This window comes from Olea europaea, chromosome 20 (genome assembly GCF_002742605.1).
Source record: "Olea europaea var. sylvestris chromosome 20, O_europaea_v1, whole genome shotgun sequence".
NCBI classification, from domain to species: Eukaryota; Viridiplantae; Streptophyta; class Magnoliopsida; order Lamiales; family Oleaceae; genus Olea; species Olea europaea.
In genome coordinates, this window is record NC_036256.1 from 7,718,264 (window position 1) to 7,739,176 (window position 20,913).

Here is a 20,913-nt window from a genome sequence, read left to right on the forward strand (position 1 = left end):
CAATTGTCATTGTTTATATGGAGCATACATAAGACTGACAGCCATAGCCAATTGAGTCTTTGAGGAATCAAAAGATTCATAAAATGTTTCTCAAAACTTGCACAACTTCTTATTGCGTCAAGATTCAGTCATTACAAATTTATGCGATTTGTTAGGACCATTAGATATAGTGAGGCTTTAATGTGACAAAGGGAGAGGGATGGGGGATCCCTATTGAATTCTAGCCCGTAAATCATGGCTAATATGATTTTTGTTTGTATTAGCCTTTGTTTGGGTCTCATTTTATTTTGCTAAAATTCTAATTTTCAAAGTCAAACATCAATTTTAACCTCACATTTCGCAGGACATAGAAGTACAACTCGCCTATCAACCATGATTCTTCCTCTTCTCTTCTCTTCCCTTCTTCTCTCCTGGAACTAGAATGGAATGACTTGCATATAGAAAGAAAGTGCCAAAAGAGGAAAAGGAAAATTCCTATTTGCTCCTCTCATGAATAAAGAAAGCAATGACTTGGAAATACAACTTAGAAAACAGATTCATACAAATATGTCTAAAGCATAAACTCATACTGTGAGTAATGATATAAAACTGAACCATGACGAAGGCTTCCATTAGTCATCTAGTTCATTGTCATACTAAAGGCTGCTTCAAAGCTGTTTTTCTATTAAAAACAATTTTCTTTCTTAATATAAAGCTAAAAACTAAGTCAACTTCATATATTGATTTAGAATTCGAATACTCCCTATGTTAAATTAGTAAGAGTGTGCTTCTTAAAAAATAAAGATTCATCAACAATTATTGACATGACCCGTCCCGAATCACCTTATTGGACTCGACATGTGTCGTGCGCCGATGATAGTTACCAGCTGAATGCTGGACTCACCACCAATGCAACCTTAGCTTATTTGACTGGAAAATATTTTTTACGAAATTTTGACGGAGTTTCCCCTGAAATATAAACTAAAACCACCTGAACAATAACCAATTTTCCTCAACTCAATACCTATGATATGAATAGGGTAAGACAATCCCTCAAAATACAAACTCTTCAAATAAAATGTTGGTAAATCGACATTTACTTACTTTACACTCAACAATTCTCAAATATACTAAAGATACCAACTATCTAATGAGCCCATAATGAACATTTCTGATTTAAGCTACATGTATCTCAAATGAACACATAATGTATAATCTGATAAATGATGTCATACAACTTATGACGAGTGACTCAATTTTGTGGTTCAACAAGTTCCAAAGCTGCTCAATTCGGCTACTATCTGTCCGATGAAGAAAAAGGTGGAAAAAATATATGAGCTTAAAACTCAGTGAGTGGATAATTTTCAAATAAGTAAACTTTTATCATTTATGCATATTTTCTGAAAATTCTTGCACTACTAAAACTTCGAGAAATTCTGAAATCTGGTAACACTTTTAAAATCAAACATGAATACATTATAAAATTCTTTGTTCTTCATTCTAGATAAATAACTGTAAAATGTAGCGAATATAAATAATATGACATCCATGAAAATCTGTGAAATATTGCTGCTGCTCAATACTATAAACTGAAAGTTTTAATTTGAGAACTAAATAAACTGAATTCTATAATTTGAAATCTGATAAGTTGTAGAAATATTGAAAAATCACACTAAAAAGGTACCCAATGAATAGCCTTACTCACATACAAAGTAATCTCGATGTACAAAGCAAAGCCATTCAAATCTGATATTCTGATAATCTGGTCATGCGTACGCAGAATTGCCCCAAAGGCTAATCACCCTAGTACATGGCCCAAATCCTATGTGTGTACGAGAGTGGGTCCCAAAGACCTCTGATAATCTGGTTAGACACTATGGAAACACATTCACAATAGTGCAAAGCGGGTAAAATTACCATAACTAGTCATATACTGTGGAAACACATTTACACCAATGCAGACTGGGTAAAATCACGTGGGTACTTTCTGGTGGTTTTTAGAAATAACTTTAGCTATACTGAAACATGTAATACGAATAGAACATGCTACAAAAATGATTTAACTGAACTGAATCAAACATTAAAAAGAACAAATTATAAAATCAATTTATTTATTCTGAAAATCATGCTATCAACTTAACTCTATAAAATAAGTAACTTTAAATTTAATGAATGCTTATTTCTGAAAAATAGGTTTTATCCACTCACCAAGTCATAGTTGATCATTGTTTCGATCTTCTTGTCGCCTCCTCACTTTCGATACCAAGAATGTTATCACGCTTTCTCTACAATAAATCATATCCTTTCATAGAGGAGCCTTGAGTATTTTCCTACCATTAGAAATATTAATTTACCGATGGGAACTTGATATATTTTATTTTCAACTTCATAATCCCAATTAAGATCACTAACAACATATACTCCTTCATATAAATTATTTTAACAACAAAACCCCAAATATTCAACACTTAATTTGGTTTCAAATATTAAAAATCCACCAAAATTAGATGATTGACAAAAACTAGCACTTAATTTAAGTGTTTAGAATCATATAATCACAAGAATTTCAAAGAATATGCATTTATCTCACAAACCCATTTCCAAAGTTTCCACTTTCTTCAACATCAACATCCAAATAAATATTTCTTTGCTATATCCTTTTTATAACATCAAGTACATATCAATACCACATGATTATTGCCAAACTTTCAATTATAGCAAATTTCCCATAACTCTTAAAAAAATTAATTCAATATACATAATACTTACCCTTCTAAATCAAAAGAGAAATTGAAAAAGTTGAGAACCCTTAGCTTGAACCCATCTTCTTCTTCTTCTTTTCCCCTTCATTTTTCTCTCTTTCTTTCCTTCTCTTTTCCTCTCCGTCTCTCTCGACCCTTCTCTCATTTCCTCTAGTGTGTGTGTGTGTATGTTTTTGGAGTGAAAAATAATGGGTCAAAGGTATATAAAGACCCACTTACTAAAAATTGTAAGGGAAGTCCCTCAACTCCATTTTAATATAACATTTAATCCTTCTAGCTTCCCTTAATATAAAAGTAAATTCCAAATTTAAATTATATCCAATTTAACCCTCATATATTGCCAATGTTATTTAATTTTAGTCCTTAATTGACTAGTCAATTTTTAATTTTTGACTAAGAAAAATTGGGTTGTAACAATTATAATTCCCGATTTTGGATAACAATCTTTTTTATTCAAATATTATTCTAAAAAATTATTTTTTTTCCTACATATTATAATTCTATTAAATTTACTGAACCTGAAATCCCCTAAAACCTCAGAAGAGATGCTTGATGGTAAAGTATATTTTTGACACATAAGAATTTACAACATGAATAATGACTAAGTAGTTAGTGCTCCGTGAATTTATATATGAGTAGGGTCAAAGCTTCTTAAGAGAGAGGTCTAAAATCCTTTTCTTAGGACTAAGTGACTTTTGGAAAGATAAAAAGTGTTACATGAATTTTGTGCAATAAGAGTACCCCTATATTGTTAATAATTTATGGTTCTTAGCATTGGAATCTTAAAGGATAAATATCTATAAGTTGAAATGAGTATAGTGAAATGGATATATAGTTTTGCTAGGATGGTAACATAAGAAATAAGAATCTATACCAACGAATGGAAACTACTCCGGTTTTGACAAACTAAGGGAAGGACAAGTTAGATAGTTGGGTATGTCTTGCATGGACCTAAAGAGGCTCTCTTTCACAAGAGTACATTGATCTCAATATAAGAGGTCAGAAAAGAGACTGGTACATCGATGCCCTTTATATTGAATCTATACCAACGAATGGAAACTACTCCGGTTTTGACAAACTAAGGGAAGGACAAGTTAGATAGTTGGGTATGTCTTGCATGGACCTAAAGAGGCTCTCTTTCACAAGAGTACATTGATCTCAATATAAGAGGTCAGAAAAGAGACTGGTACATCGATGCCCTTTATATTGCTAAAGGTCTAGTCGCTTTGAATCTTCCACTAGATGAACTAAAGAGAGAGGCGAAAAATGATTCATTTTAAAAATTCAAAATTTATCACTTTAGTGTTTATAAAAATTTGGGGTGTTACAGTTTGGTATCAAAGCAACTATGTGAACAGGGATGGCTGAGACTCAAAGCAAGTCAAATGAAGATCATCTGAAGTGGTTGGACAAGGAGGTCACAAATCTGAGGGTAGCACTTAAATCCTTAGGTCAAATGCTAAAAGTGTTGAGCACCAAGCATGATAGATTGGAGGAAATGATCGGTGAAATGAACCAAAAGTATGAATCTATTATAATAATGTTAGCTCAGATGAATAGGGTAAAATTGATCTTAAGGAAAAACAAATCGAAGGAAGTGCAGTGCCATTTCAAATCAGTAGTGATAAAAATTGTGGGAGTAAGTACCATTCAAGTAATTCCAATGGAAGTAGAGAGTTTAAAATGTATTCCAATTACCCAAAATAGTTTTCCCTTATTTTGGAAAAGATAGACCCAGGGAGTGATTGCGAAAGGTGAAGAAATACTTTCAGATTCATCAAATAGAAGATGGGATGAGGCTAAGAATTGCTTAATTGTACCTGCAGGGGAAGGCTAACATATGGTTCCATGGATTTTTTTCCAGCCATCCCCATGCTGATTGGGACATGTTCTCGAGAGAATTTGTAGGAGGTTTGCTGAGAACACAGTATAGGAAGTAATAGAAGTCTTCAGTAAGCTAAGGCAGAAAGGATTTATGATTGAATACCAGTAGTGTGAAGAATTGAAATCCCAAGTGATTATTTCCTTGCTGCACTTGTCGGAGTCCTACTATGTTTCTGTCTTCACTAGTGGCCTGAAAGAAGAGATCAAATCAATGGGTAAAATAATTCAACCCCAAACTCTAACCAAAGCCTTCGAAATTGCCATTCTACAAGAGAATACGATCACAGTCGTTAGGAGATGCTCTAAAACTTTCAAACCTTACTCAACAAATAAATGGACCAACCCAACCTCTAAACCAAACAAACCCACTCCTAAATCCACACCCTACAATGAACAAAAAAACCCCACTAATCCCTTTAAATTCAAAGATATTATACCCTCAGACTTTCAGGCAAAAAGAAAGTTGGGATTATGCTATATATGTGGTGAAAAGTACATTGGAATCACATTTGTAGAAAAGGATGCTCAATTTCATTCTAATAGATGAAAAGAAGGATGAAGTGGTAGAAGAACTACCTAGAGATGAAGGAGAGCAAGTAGATAAAGGAGGAGTTGGTGAATTATAACAGATACCACTTTATGTATTATTGGGCAGTAACAAGGGTAAAACTATCAAGTCATAGGGTTGATCAAAGGAAAAAAAGTGTCTATTTTGATAGATGGTTCTAAGCACTCATAGCTTCATTGATGAGCAGTTGGTCAATAACATTACTTGCAGCCTATAGACAGTAAGACCTACCATAGTAACTGTTGCAGGAGGATGGGAACAAGTTAGCAAAGCTATTTACAACTCATTAACTTGGAAGATGCAGGATCTGGAGTTCTAATATCAATTGAGGGTTCTCAAATTAAGGGGTAGTGACATGGTACTAGAGATGGACTAGCTAAGTTAATTCAACCTTGTATTATTTGATTTCATAAAGGGAAGAATTACCTTCAACCATGAAGGTGTCAAAATGGAACGTCCAGATGAAACTATTAGAGAGGAATTTCAGATGTTGATTGACAATGAAGAGAAAGGATGATGCAGGAGTAGCCATAGAAGATGTCAATAAAATAGCCTTTAAAACTTATGAAGCTCTATATGAGTTCAGAGCAATGCCATTTAGTTTGACAAATTCAGTAGCCACATTTCAATGCCTAGTGAATGAGGTATTCAAGCAACATCTCAAAAAGTTCATCCTAGTGTTCTTTTATGATATTTTGGTGTATAGTGCTAACTTAAAATCTTACCGCGAACATGTTTCTACCTCAAAAACCATCAACCCTATGCTAAAGGAAATAAGTGTTTCTTTGAACAATCTCAAATAGAATACCTAGGCTACATTATTTCTACAGAGGGGGCATCAGCTGACCGTTCTTGTACTGAATCTCGTAGTTGAGTTCCAACAGTTTAGATAGCCATTTTTGTTGCAATGAGGTCGTGATCCTTTGCTCCAGTAGATACTTAAGTGATCGATGGTCAATCTTGATGATGAAGTGATGACCCTTTAGATAATGCCTTCACTTTCCAACAGTTATTACTAATGCTAGGAGCTCATTCTCATATATCAATAAACCTAAATTCCTACTACAAATGCCCTTGCTCAGGTAGGCTATAGGTCTTGTATTTTGCGTCAAGACTATCCCTAATCCACCACAACATGCATTAGTTTCTATGTCAAAGGTTATACAAAAATTTGGCAAAGCTAGAACTGGTATGGTGCTCATGGCCTTCTTCAATTCTTGGAATGCTAAGCCACCACTTTCATTCCAATGGAAGCTATCTTTCTTAAAGACATCCATTAAAGGCATAGCAATAGACACATACCATCTTAAAAACTTTTTATAGTACCTAGTTAGGCCGAGAAACCCCTTAAGCTGTTAACATTGACTGGTGTTTTTTCTTTTTCTTTGATCCACTTGACAGCCCGAATCACCATCATACCACAGATCCAACTGACCCATACTAACCTATAAAATTATTGTAAGAGTGTGCAGTTTTCTTACACAATTATATAACAATCAATTTAAACACTTCATATCATTCTTTTCTTATGGAGTATATCAGTGACCAAGTGTATACCCATCTTAGGTCATCTTAAATTCTTGAAGGATTTTATATATCTTTATAAAGAACCCCAAGGTCCATTGACAATTCATGCATAATTGAAAGAATATAAAAGTATACAGAAACAAACTACTTGCACATAAGTATCTTACAAAAATTGTATAGGTTAGTTCGGGTCGATTGAAACTGCGGCGGGATGGTAATGTCGACTGTCAAGAAAATTTGAAGAAATAAAAACATTATTATTTTTTAATTCTTAGTTTATTAGATAGTTTTATTTGTTCAAAGACACATTTATTAATTAGTTAACTAATTATGCTTAAATTTTTTTAGAAACTCGAATTCCATGTTTTAATTGATATTTTATGGCTAAAAAAATAAATGAATTACTTTTATTTGTGTCGGTTTCGCATTTAGCGTGAAGAAAAATGAATTTTTGGTTACATTCTAGTGATTATAAAATTCTGGGATGTTACATTGCTTCTCTCATGTACACGCCAAGCCCCTTTTCTCCTCGGTTCACAAAGATAAAATGTGGGACTTGTGCCAACAGTTCATCACGGAAGAAAGGACTCACTAAACCGAGATCACTAACTAATACTAATCTAATATAATAGAAAAAACTACCTTTTCTACATACTTTCCTCGGTTCTATTGCAATTGGTCTTTACGCAATCAATAAGATTAGATAAATTCCCCTTAAACACAACATAGGACATTGAAGGGATCTTGGAGACCCATCAAAGTACGAAAGCCAATATCTTTCAGAAAGTGGACTCCTAATTTGAAGAGTGCATAACTGCATGGATAAGCTCACACTAATCCATCAATTCGGGATCCATTCGATATTTTTCTTAGGAGGTATTGTGAATGAATTGGAACGAAATTAGATTGATACATATAGAAGAAAAGGTTCTCTATTAGTTCAAACATTGTACCTATGTGATAGGGATAAATGAAGAAAAAATAGAAGATTTTACGTAGTACATTTGATCGAAAAATCAATCAGATTGATTTCAAACCCTTTGTTCAATGAGAAAATGGGTCAAATTCTATAGGATCAAACCTATGGAACTTAAGGAATGATATAAAAAAGAGATGGAAAAATATTAAATAAAAATGAAATAGAAGAGCCCAGATCCAAATGAACAAATTCAAAATTGAAAAAGGTCTTTCTATTCTCGAAGAATGAGGAGTAAATGGATTGATCGAGAAAGATCTTTTATTCTTATTATAGGATCGTGATTGGATTCACATATATTTGGTAAAGAGAATAATCTTTTCCTTTGAAAATAATCAAAAATGGAAAGTGTTCAATTGGAACATAAAAACGTGACTAAATGGTCTTAGTTATTCTTCGGGACAGAGTGGAAGAAGGGGAGAATTCTCGAACGTAGAAAATGATCCAATGAATTTGAAAGAATTGAACGATGAGCCGTACAAGGTGAAAATCTCATGTACAAATTTGTAGAGTGCCAGTAAAGATGACTTATCTGACAACTTTTTCACTATCACCCCAAAAAGCCAAACTTTACCTCATGTAAAGTTGCCAGAGTATGATTAACCTCTGGATTTGAAATCACTACTTATATACCCGGTATTGGCTATATTTCACAAGAACATTTTTCAGTCTTAGTAAGAAGAGGAAGGGTTAAAGATTTACCCGGTGTAAGATATTACATTGTTCGAGAAACGCTAGGTGTTGTCAGAGTAATGGAGAGTCAACAAGGGCGTTCTAGTGCATTGTAGATCTTATCCAAGACTTGTATCATTTGATGATGCCATGTGAAAACATAGAAACATATGAAGTGTGTGGCTAATCCAATAACAAAAGTTTTGTAAGGGGACTGGAGCAGGTTACCATGAGATAAAAGATCTTCTTTTTAAAGTGATTCTATTCGGAGCTCTTATATGTCCAAGGTTCATATGGAAATAATTTTGGAGGTTTTTTCCTGACTTTGTCTGTATCAACAAACAATTCGAAACACCTCAGCTTTTTTAGAACAGAACCGAGTCAAATAGCAATGATTCGAAGCACTTCTTTTTAAACTACTTCAGAAACCCAAGGACTCAATCGTATGGATATGTAAAATAGAGGATTTCCAATCCTTACAGAAAAGGGAGGGAAATGGATACTCATTTTAAAGTGAGTAAATAGAATTCCACACTCGATTCAAAGATACATATAAATTTTTGTGGAAAATCGTAGTCGATGAAAGTCAGGGAGATCTTTCATATCTTTTGAGATCTATCCTACAATATTGGGTAAAAAAGATTAAAAAAATATATATAAACTGATTTTGGCCCTTATAAAATGAAAATTGAAGACATTGGTTATTCAAACTCTATGCAATCTAACTCTCTCTTTGATGTATAATTGTACAAGTTGTTTCATGTTGAAATTTACTTTGATTGGCTGAAAATAAGCTGAGTTTGTCAAATGGTCAACCACTATCCAAGTGGCATTATGACCTCTTGATGATCTCGAAAAGCGAACTACAAAGTCCATCGCTATGTATTCCCATTTTCATTCTGGAATATCCAATTGTTCCAATAATCTTAATGGCCTTTGATGTTCTGCTTTGACATGATGACAGACAATCTCCATGAATAGACCAATTCCTCTTTTCATGAGTTCTCCACCAAAATATATCTCAGAGATCTTGATACATTTTTGTATGGCCTAGATGTGCAGCATATGGTAAGAAATGAGTCTCTTCCAATATCTCGTTCCTTATTTTCTCATCCTTAGGAAAGCTCAATATTCCTTTAAAAGTCAGCGCTTTATCTGTAGATACTTCAAATCTTATATGTTTGTACCAACCTTAGTCTTAATCTTTTGCAAAAATCGATCCTTATCTTGTACTTCGTTGATTTGATCCTTAAGAAGAGGTTGAATCACAAATGCTTTTATTCTCGCTATAGTCAGAGTTGGCGGTGTGATGACTTTCAATCTTAGTTTCTCAAAGTCTTTTATAAAGTGTTTTTGCACCGTAAGTAAAACTACTAACTGCGATCTTGTCTTCCTGATTAAGGTATCTACGACTACGTTAGATTTAGCCAGATGGTAAAGAATTGTATAGTCATAATCTTTCATTAAGTCCAACCATCTCCTCTATCTCATATTCAATTCTTGCTATGTAAAGAAGTATTTGAGACTCTTATGGTCCGTGTAGATTTTACACTTCCTTCCATACAAATAGTGATGCCATGTCTTTAAGGCGTGGACTACCGACCAAAATTTACACTTCTTGAATTTGCCCAATAAATTTTCATTCCCCAAAGGTTTAAGTACTACTCGAAGTTATTTCTCATGAAATTTCTTATCTTTGGAGTACACAAGTGTATTGTCAACTAATACTATGATGAATTAGTCTAAGTAATAATGGAATACTCGCTTCATAAGATCCATAAATACATTCGAAGCTTTGGTCAAACCAAAAGGCATGATAGTAAATTCATAATGTCCTTAACGAGTCTTGAAATATGTTTTTGGTATATAGATTACCTTGACCTTCAGTGGATGATACCCCGACCACAAGTTGATCTTTGAAAACACCTTTGGACCCTTAATTGGTCGAATAAATCTTCTATTCTTGGTAGCAAGTATCTATTTCTGATAGTAAAATGGTTCAATTCTTGATAGTTAATGCACATCCTCATATTCCCATCCTTATTCTTAACAAAAAGTATTGGAACGCCCTAAGGAGATACGCTCAATTGAATGAAACCTTTTTCCAGCAACTTCTCCAACTGTTACTTCAATTCTTGAAGTTTTTTTGGTGACATTTTGTATGGGGCCTTAGAAACTGGTGTAGATCAAATCGACTGTAAAATCTACATGTCTATCTTCTGGAATGCCCGATAGATCTTTTTGGAATATGTTTGCAAAGTGTCACACAATGTTAATATTAGTAACGGTTGTTTCTTTATGTTTGGAATCGATGATATTAACTAAGAATTCCTGACATGATTCATTTCTCAGTATCTTCTCCATTTATACAGCCGATACAAGGCAAGATAAAGACTTAAACTGTGTTCCAAAAAAATGAAATTCTTCCTCTCCTGGCCGATGAAATAACACTTCTTTTTCATAACATCGAATGGTCACATGATTGTGCCCCAACCAGTCCATGCCTAAAAAAAATCGAAATCTTCCATCTCTAAAAGGCATAAGTCCTCTACAGTTCCTTTTCGCCATCTCTAACTTTATAGCCTTAGTCATCTGATTTGTGCTAAGATTTCTTTCTGAATGGATGCTAAACTCTAGTACAATATTCGTTTTCACACATGCAATGTTAATCCTAGTGACGAAGGACGCAGAGATAAAGGAATTTGTAGTCCCAAAGTCAAAAACTACGTACGCAGGTATATCCGATAATAATAGAATACCTATTTTGTAATTATAAAATTAGACTTAGTGATGGAGAATGCAAAATCAAATAATATAAATAGTTACTTCAAATAATAATAAAATACATGCTATCACATTCGGATCATGCTTTGCCTTATGCTGATTTAGTGCAAAAACTCGAGCATTCCCTTTTTTGTTCATGTCCTGATCATCATACTTCTTCTTCGAAAGCTCTGTACATTTGAAAGCAATGTATCTCGGCTTACCAAAATCCATGTTCTTCCCAAGTAAGCATTCACACTTGTGGAGTTTATTACACTTAAGACAAGGTATAATACTCCCATTCGTTTCATCGATACGAACTCTTGTGCTTGGTCCTTTATTCGACTAATTATGTATGTCTTTACTCTGATTATTCCACTTTTTTTTCCATTGATTCCTTGCTTTGATGGGCATACTATTCGAATGTAGTCATCTCGTATAAAATAGCATGATCCTTCTCCAACATTTTACGATATGAAGTGAAACGATGAGACATAATAATCATGCCAATCTTCAGGTGTAGTCCATTTTCGAATCTCCTGATCCACTTAACTTTGTATCTACCGAGTGTGGGGCATATCTTGAGAGCTGATCGAATTGCCTCTCGTAATCAATAAGTAACATGTTTTCCCGAGCTACAAAAACTTTGATCCCTTGAAGTCTCTCAAAGCTTGTGGGAAATACTTTGCAATCACCTCATCCTTAAACAGTTCCCAAGTCAAATTAAATTGTATAAGATAGACTTCCAACATTGACTAGCTGCTCCAACAAATATAAACTCTGCACATATTACCTTTTGAGCATCTGTACAAGCAATGTGTCGAAAGATACATTCCAGTCTTTTAATTCACTCCTCAACAACCAGTGGGTCGAAACCACGGTCGAAAGTAGGAGGCTTGTATCTATGAAACGACTTAACAAATCTAAATTCATCAACATAATAATTTAATCTAATTAAATGGTTAAAATCATACCGTATAATAATACATGTGAAAAATTAAATTCGTGGCATTACAACAACAATTTGAAGTATAATAACGATAAAAAATTGTGGGATTTGCATTTCTACTTACTTGAGGCAAATTATTGGACGATCATTTGGTCCATTAACAGATTTTTGTTATACATTTTTGCAAATTTGTGAAATTTCGACAATATGGCTGAGATAGGACCAAAAAGTCTCCTTTTTTTGTAAATCGGTCCAAAGGTAGTCATAAAAATGAAACAAGTCTGCAGAATTAATTTCAAACTTTGAATCGATATGTTGTACATTAGTTTAGCTTGAAAAGTTTAAATTAGATTGTTGCAGTTAGTAGCGGTTATCTACAATATATAAGGAATTGGTATGTTCCTCCTAGTAAGATTGATCTATTAGAGTTTGGGTATGAACCGAATTATACTGAGAGTTCTATTGGAGTTGATAGTATGTCTTGAAGAAGTTTTGAAAAAGTCAAAGATGGATAAAGAGAAGAAAATAGATTTTACACTCCTAAACGACCTCAAACACTCCATCATTTGTTAGGCATATTATATTAGGACTCCATTATATTTTCCTAGTACGTTAAGGATTTGTTGTATTATATGCATTAGAGTAACATGGCCTATAGTCATTTATACTTTGATTTATTCATTGAATCATCAACGTTTGTAATTTTGGCGATCTTTGATCTTTTTGACTTTGGATCCTTTTGATATTAGTGAATTCTTCTTCCTTGTCCATGACTTTTTCCCTAGTTGGATTTTCACATAAATCTTGTGTTCTAATTGTTATTTTCACATTGTCATTTTTCATGACAAATAGTACCATATCAAATTGGTATTAGAATTTTTATTTTATAACACTAGTAGTAAGCACGTGCATCGCATGTCTTATGTGTGGAATGATATGCAAACAAGTTTTGCAGTACAAATGAACATGAAGAAGAATCGAATTAAGAGATGTACATTTGACTAAGTTTAAAATATTTACTTATAAGTAAAGTAAAGGTACATAAATGATTTTCAAAATAATAAAAAAAAATTAGTCATTTTATCTATGACATAAACTTTTTTACCTTAAAAAGTAAAAACAAAAATGTATATTATCTAAACACATTTAGAAACAAAAATTTACGTACTAATCATCTCTTCATGTTAATCCATAGCATAACCAAAGTTATATTCAAACAGATATAGAAGTGAAAAATCTTAAAACAAATTTTTTTTTTCTTTTTTCTTTTGAATGGGGTTAATACAAATGGAGGAATAAAATTTTTCCCTTTAAATGTATTGAGATAAAAATATTTTTCTTTTCTTTATATATCTATATCTTATAAGTAAGTAGATTACCATCAATTTTTATGTGAAACAATAAGAAAATACGTAATACTAAATTAATTATTTTTTAGAACACATAAAATTAATTTTTACTAATACTAATTTGGTTTTATTGTAAAGTGTGTCATTGAGATGCGAAACTTGTATTTAGTACAAATATGAGAGGGGTATATAACTCCTAATTATTAGGAATAGTTAATAAGTTTTTTAAGATTGATGGATAATTTTTCTCATCTTCGACTCTTTCCCTCCTAACTGTTCATCACATTTAAGCAATTTTTTCTTTTCAATTTATTATTTTTTGTATTTAAATAATTATATCATCTATTATATTTATTAAACGTGCAATATATATATATAAAGGTGACATTAATCATAGATTAATTACAATTTAACTTTTCTCTTTTTAAGTATAGAGAATACTCATAATTTAATCAAATTAAGTTTAATTACTTAAATTACATTTTTTAAATTATGTTTACTACTTAAAATCGACGCTCACATATATAAATGTAATTTTTGTTAATTATATAATATGATATATTAAAGATTGCATTAATATAATGGTAGACATATTATAGTATAAAACAATATTTATTGTGGTTTTAATAGGGTTAAATTCACCAATTGTCACCTAACTGTATATTTAGTTTCACCAAGGTCACCCAATTTTATATTTAGTGTTACCATAACCGGCCAATTTGATTTTATATCACTAAGGCTATCCAATTTTATATGTTGTTTCACTATGACTAACTAATTTCATAGAACATTTACAATGATTACCTAATTTTTTTCACCATTTTCAATAATTTTAGAAGGGGTTAAAATTAGTAAAAATGGTGAAAAGAAGCTGAGTAACAATAATGGAACGTTATACAAAATTGTGTAGTTATGATGAAATGTTATATGAAATTGAGTAACCATAGTGAAATAAAATCAAATTGGATGGCCATGGAATCCTAAATTTAATTGGATGATCATGATGAAACAAAATGAAATTGAGTGGTTATGGTGCATCGAGTATAAGGTTGAGTGGCTATCGATGGATTTATACTGTTTTAATATAATTATATATGTAGATGAACTTCAATTTTAAGTGATTAAACTTAATTTGATTAATATAAATTTCTAAGTACTCCAATATAAAACAATGAGCATTACACTTAATGGCTATTAAATAAAGTTAAATTATATTAAATGGTACTATATTAAATATATAAGAGTAGAATTGATATATAGCTTAATATATAATAATAAAATTGGAATTCAAAAGTTTCTCCTCAATTCTCACTTTTAATTTCTAACATGGCCATTAGAAATATGTGATGGAGCTGTAATACCTCACTTGGTAATAATATCACAGATTTTCCCATGGATGAATATCCAATTAAAATACACGACGTAATAAAACATTGGCTTACTTAGTTCGATTAATTTCAAGGAGATCAATGGTCTAAAAGATGAATTAACATTTTGTCTTTAAATATCGTAGAATTTCTTCAAAAAAGAGGTTCATTTGTTGGTTGTGATTATGTGCATGGATTTTGAGGATGAGGAAAAGAAGTGGATCCTCCATTTTTTTTTTCCCTCGAGTTTTCGCTGCAGATGGCCATTAGAATGCTCATGGCTCGTGTGTGCTCCCTCATGAAATGTTCCAAACTATGGTTTTTACATATTATAGAAACTCTAAATTATCAAAAAGGTTGCCACAAAAGTTTGAGTAATGCAAGTTATCGTCATGATAATAAGTCCTCGATCATTTGACAACCCGTTATCTCTCTCTCTCTCTCTCGCATAAATTAAACTATGTAATCCCATTATTCTACATAGATTACCAAATCGACGATGATTTATTATCGTGATGATAAATAACATTATTTAAAGGTTATGGTAAGTTATTTGCTATTGGGTAATACTTTTTAAGGGGATTTTTTTTTTTTTTAATGTTGGTAGTTGGTTAAAATGAGCTAAGAATTAAGAATGTATTGAAAATACAAGTATGAGAAGTAATTGTCTAACTTCCATTTTATGAAGTAGTGCAAGCTACAAGTAGGTCTTCACATGGTATAAAACAATTCTTTACACGTCTTAAGTAGTGTTTGAAAACGTTTTCAATGTCTAATGCTAACTTAAATAGAAGAAAATAAAAAACTCATGTCTTGAGTGAGATTGTTATTTGTGCATAGAGTCATTTAGTGAGCTCAATTATCATGGTTTTGGTCAATGTCTTTGAAACAAATAATCGTAATTATGCTTAATTGACATTACTAGAAGTTCAGTGAATTTTGAAATATAATCCCATATTATGGAAATGATATTCTATTCTCTATGAAAAAATAATCCCAACTAATGGTGAATAGCAATTATTCATTATGAAATATAGTAGAAAGAAAAAGTGTATCTATAGATTAGTCCAATTCCAAACCATTGTACTTCTTTTTCTTCACTTTTAAAGAAAAGTCTGATCTCCAAAATTGTCTTTGTTTGAGGGGGGAACCATGATTTATTTCAAAACTTGCAACAAGATTGAAAAGGTTCACATCATAAACAGATTTGACGTAAATATACAATGCAAATTAGGTACAAATGCATAAAATAAAATCCCATGGACAAGGCATAATGCATTGCTTTTATTAAAGTATATAATAGGACGAGCTCGTGGGCAAGGCATCTTTACAATTTACCTTTATTCATCAATTCGCATCTTTTCTCAAAATTACAATACCTAGGAACAAGATGAGAACGTGAAAGAGGAAAAACAAGAGTTCATCTCTTGTTACACTCAGAAATGTCTTAGAAGGCTGGCAAAGGTATCTCCTGCAAGAAAAGAAAATGTTTACAATCCAATTGAATAAGTGAAAAGCAAATTTTTAGAGAATCGCAGTATACCAGCAAAAACTATTGCTCTGTTTACTAGATTCTTTCTCCTTCACTTTCACTTACTACTTCACTTTTACTCTGCCAGTCAAGTATTATGACTTTAAGTTCTTCATTTCCCATGTCTTCTTGTTCTTCTTGAATTCTCTTAGCAGATTCTTTGATAGCTTCGGCGCAGTCATATACCTCAATCATTAGTAATGTTGGAATATCACGTAAAATGGGAGGGATCATCTTCAAATGTTTGCAATATTTCAATCCTAGTCGTTGAAGTCTTGGGAAATGATCGCTTGAGGTATTCCATTCTGCAAGTCCTACATCAGAGTTTTTCAAGAATTTAAGTTGTGGAAATTCACCTTCACTAGTGTCCCATCATCCTTCCTCAAAGGAAACACCACGTAATTTGAGAACCACAAGGTACTCCAATTTCCCAATTATCTTCATTTGTTCCGGAGATATGCGTGCATCAACTAGAGTCAATTTTTTGAGATTTAAGGGAAGACTGATCAAACTTAAGGATAAATTTTTGGTGTCTGATATAAGCTTCAGAGATTCGAGCTAATTAAGGAAGTCGAAAGAATAACTGTGTGAAGTTCCAACCTTGCCCTAAAGTCTGTGAAGATTGGGTGAACATCTCAAACTTTTCTCATCTGCTTCATCGAAAATTTGAAGGAAAGAAATACTTCGTAGGTTTTTTTTTATTTGGAAGCTCAGATCCTTAATTGCTTGATGACGGGATAGAATCACTGAAGTATGCACAGCCCTCGAAATGCATGTGTCTCAAACTCATCATATTAAGGAGGACATCCGGTATTTCAACAGCATCTCGGTTGCGTAGAACAAGAAATTCTAGTTTGTGGAAGCTTTCCATTGTTGGAAGTATACGTGAAAGTGCCAAGTACCTCACATGAACCAGCTGTTCAATTCCAATTACAACAAGATTTTCCCGGTTGTCAAAATCCAAGACCCTAAGAACTTTGAAGCTGCATGCAAATAATATGGACATCCTAATATCAAAACATAAACAAGAACGCACATGTGGGCCGAAAGGAAGTGATAAAATAGAATTCTTCCCATAGATGATACTCAGACAATGGTGTTTCTGATCCATCACAAATTCACTGACGTACGGCAATGGATAAGAGTCATCAACATTACTGGTAAAAATATAATCACTCGTGATATGATCATCAGATATAGTCACGAATATTAGTACACCAAAACAAAAATGTACAAATAGAGAAGAAAAAAGAAGAGAAATAGGGAATTTACATCTTGACAATCTTCAAAAAGCTTTTTTCTCCAGAATTCTCAAGCACATTTGACGCAATAGATCATGAATCATACAAGTTTTGATTGAACCATCAAATCCTTTTTTAGCAACAAGTACCAGGCTCCTATCAATTAGTTTCATCACATATTCTAGTGCACATCCTCTAAACTCTTGTGCTCTTCCTTCTTTATATATCCTTCAGCAACCCATAATGATATAAACTTTTGTGTGCGGATTTCCTCGCCCTCTTGGAATGCTCCAAAGTAAAGAAAACATGGTTTCAAGTGCATTGGCAAATGGTTGTAGCTAAATTCTAATATCTGGATGTAGTTATCTAAATTTTTGGATAAATGTGAACTTAAATTTCTTGCAACTTCTTTCCACAATTGTTCTTTATTCTCCATATTTGCAAGAACTCCAGCTATCACGACCACGGCAAATGGTAGGCCGTGACATTTTTTTGCAATCTTCTTCCCAATGCCTAGCAATTCTTGTGGACAACTTTTATCTCTAAGCACTTTCTTTTGTAATAAATCCCAGCATTCAACTTCCGATAGAAAAGGAAGTGTATTTATGACACAATGAGGCGACACTTTCCAACTTACTTCTTTATTCCGAGTGGTGAATAAGATTCTGCTTCCAGTTCAGTCATTTGGAAAAAATCTTTTCAAATCATCCCATAATTTTGTATCCCATATATCATCCATGACAATGAGATATAGAATTCCTTTTAAACTTTTGTAAACATCTTCAGCCAAACTTTCTACGTCCTGGTTTGCAAATGTTTCTTGCTTAAAATTTTTTATCAAGCTCAAAATGTTAATCAAAATATTTTTCTTATTATATGTTTGAGAAACAACACACCAGGCTCGCTTGTAAAAATGATAGACTACAAATGGATCATTATATAGTTTATTTGCTAAAGTCGTCTTACCAAGTCAAGGCGTTCTAGATATGGAGATAATTTGCAGTTGCTCCATTCGTCTAACAAGTTGTTTCGTAATTTCGAGTCCAACATCTTCAAACCCCACAATAACATCTTCCAAGATGGGAGTTTCTTTAGATTGTGAGGATAATTGTTCATCCGGATATTTTGCAACTTCTGGCATTCTAGCCACATCAATATCGTTCTTCATTTCTTTGGTGGCCATCGTAATAAGCTGAATCTTCTCATTGAGCCGAGGAAGTCTGAGGGTGAGATACCAAATAGGGGGAAATGAGTTGATAACATATTCAACTTCAAATGCTATGTCTCTGGTTTTTATTATGAGTTCTTCGTGCTCTGCTTCTTGCTGCACAGATATACTGGTGATGGAAGATCCCAATAACGATAGCTTCGTATGTAGCATTACAATTTGATCGTTCAGACCAACAATCCTGTCAAACTTGTTATTTATCAGTTCCATAAGATTATCAAGAACAGAATCAACAATGAAGAGTGAAACCACACCAGTCTTTAGAGCCATATCAATTGGCATCTTTGAGACTGTGATGCAGTGCTCCTTGATCTTTGATTTCAAGGGCTCGAACTTTGGTAACAAATTCGAAAGAGCTAGATCCACTATTCCACTCTCCGGGACTTGATCATTCTTGGTGAAAACTATGAAATTCCCTACCTCATTGGCCAGAGCTTTGATATCCGCCATTGCTTTCTTGGTTTCTTCTACCTCAGTAGTGGTCTGCAATGACATGTCCTCAAGAACGTCGAAAAAGCCAGAGTGCAAGAAACTTACTCCAACGTTGATCACATCCAGTGGCGGACACAGAAATTTTGAATTAGTGGGGCACAATCCCGAATATAGGAGATTGGGCTGGCCCAGTCCCCTCCCCAGCTCACTTAATAGTTTTTAGGGCAAAAAAAAATAAAATAATAATAATAATAAATAAATAAATAAGTAAAAAAAAATTTATGTGTACATTTAATTTTTTTACATGTTAGCTCAGTTTGTTACGTATTAGTCTGACTTGTAGTCCGAACCTAGATCCGTCCCTGACACAATCAGAATTGAAAAATGTTGATGCTTGAAAAATAAAAATAAAATGTTTGAAAAAAAAATTATCGATATATATGGATAACCAAAACATCTTCATCCGACTACTCTAGATCATCACTATTGAATTTAGACATGAAAAATAAAATTTTATGAAATGAAATGAAGTTACACAACTTTGATCATAAAGACCACTATCCAATATTTTATTATTTTACTCCCCCAGAGGCCAAATCATTCAAATAAAACACACGGTTGCATACTGACTTCTATGACTTTCTAGTTTATTCACTCACCACTCTCTCTCTCTCTCCTCTCTTTGTTTCATCCTTTACCCTCTCTTTCCACTCTCAGTTCTCTCACTTTCTTTTAACATGATAATTACATACACAATACAATACACATTTTTCTAAACGGCGGACAAATAATTTAATACCTATGTGTTGACTGTCCAAAAATCTTTGCCCAATTCAGTTCCTGAATTGTGATATCACCAATCACGGACAGATTCACAATGGGACTTTTTTTTTTTAAATACATACACAATACACACAATTAAACACATTTATAGTATGCTATGTCGGTGGAAGAGTGTTCATCAACATAGGAAGAAGAAGAAGAATGAGTTTTGATTTTCCAAGGGAAGGGAACTAGGGACGGGTTTCGATTTTTCCATTTGGGCACTGGAGTCTTCTTCTGGGTTCTGCTGAAGAGGACTGAAGGCCCAAAAAAAAAAAATTTAATTTTTAGAAGTTGGTGGATCACGTGACGTGACCCTCTAGGACCCAATGTGGGTCCGCCTCTGATCACATCTTCAATATCCGTCAAATTAAGCCTTGTAAAAGCAATAAATGTGTCTTCCTTCCGAGTGACCAAGAATACTACAAAGGTATAAAACAAGGAAAAAAAGAAATTTCCTATTTCATTAACCACAGCTTCGATATCTAGTACTACATTATTGGTGGGCTGCCAATGCATTGATGTATCTCCAAGAAGAGTAATAAGAAATCCCAGCTCTGTCCTGAGATTTTGGAAAGCAATGTATTTTGCCTTAAAACATAGGATGGATTCTAACATTCCGAGTAGAAAGTTGATGAAGGTTGCAACAACTTCATTAGGACATGAATCACATGACGAGCTTTGCAGGTTTGGGACAGTGAAGAATGCCTTAAGCTTTTCCAACATGACAATAATTGTTGGAGACTGTGTCTGATATTTTCAATAACTTTTGAGTTTCTGAGCGGCTCCGGAAAATGAAACAAATCGTTTGATGGGAGCCCAAGTTGGCAAGACAAAATTGACGAATACTCGAACACGATTGC

General features: G+C 33.1%; 1 protein-coding gene and 1 long non-coding RNA gene across 3 annotated transcripts; both read right to left on the minus strand.

Annotated features, from left to right (window-relative positions):
- Positions 1-769: 769 nt before the first annotated feature.
- LOC111369515 lies at positions 770-5,202 on the minus strand. Of its 2 annotated transcripts, none has more exons than XR_002698163.1 (4): positions 2,749-5,202; positions 2,188-2,309; positions 1,685-1,842; positions 770-1,280 (listed from the first exon to the last, which is right to left on the minus strand). It is a non-coding gene; the product is annotated as an uncharacterized LOC111369515 (long non-coding RNA). The 2 variants fall into 2 exon arrangements; XR_002698164.1 differs by having other exon boundaries at positions 1,685-1,853.
- A 5,530-nt stretch (positions 5,203-10,732) lies between these two features.
- Positions 10,733-11,365, minus strand: LOC111369015. The gene is made up of 2 exons (XM_022990504.1): positions 11,215-11,365; positions 10,733-11,127 (listed from the first exon to the last, which is right to left on the minus strand). The coding sequence occupies exons 1-2, from the start codon at positions 11,363-11,365 to the stop codon at positions 10,733-10,735; spliced, it is 546 nt and encodes a 181-aa protein (XP_022846272.1).
- Positions 11,366-20,913: the final 9,548 nt, after the last annotated feature.

What these genes read in the sequence shown, in the direction of transcription:
- LOC111369015 (XM_022990504.1), bottom strand. Translation starts at nt 11,365, where the DNA reads ATGGATTTTGGTAAGCCGAGATACATTGCTTTCAAATGTACAGAGCTT. An exon ending in TGATCCGAATGTGATAGCAT is followed by an intron (nt 11,128 to 11,214) that starts GTATTTTATTAT and finishes ATTACAAAATAG; the next exon opens with GTATTCTATTATTATCGGAT.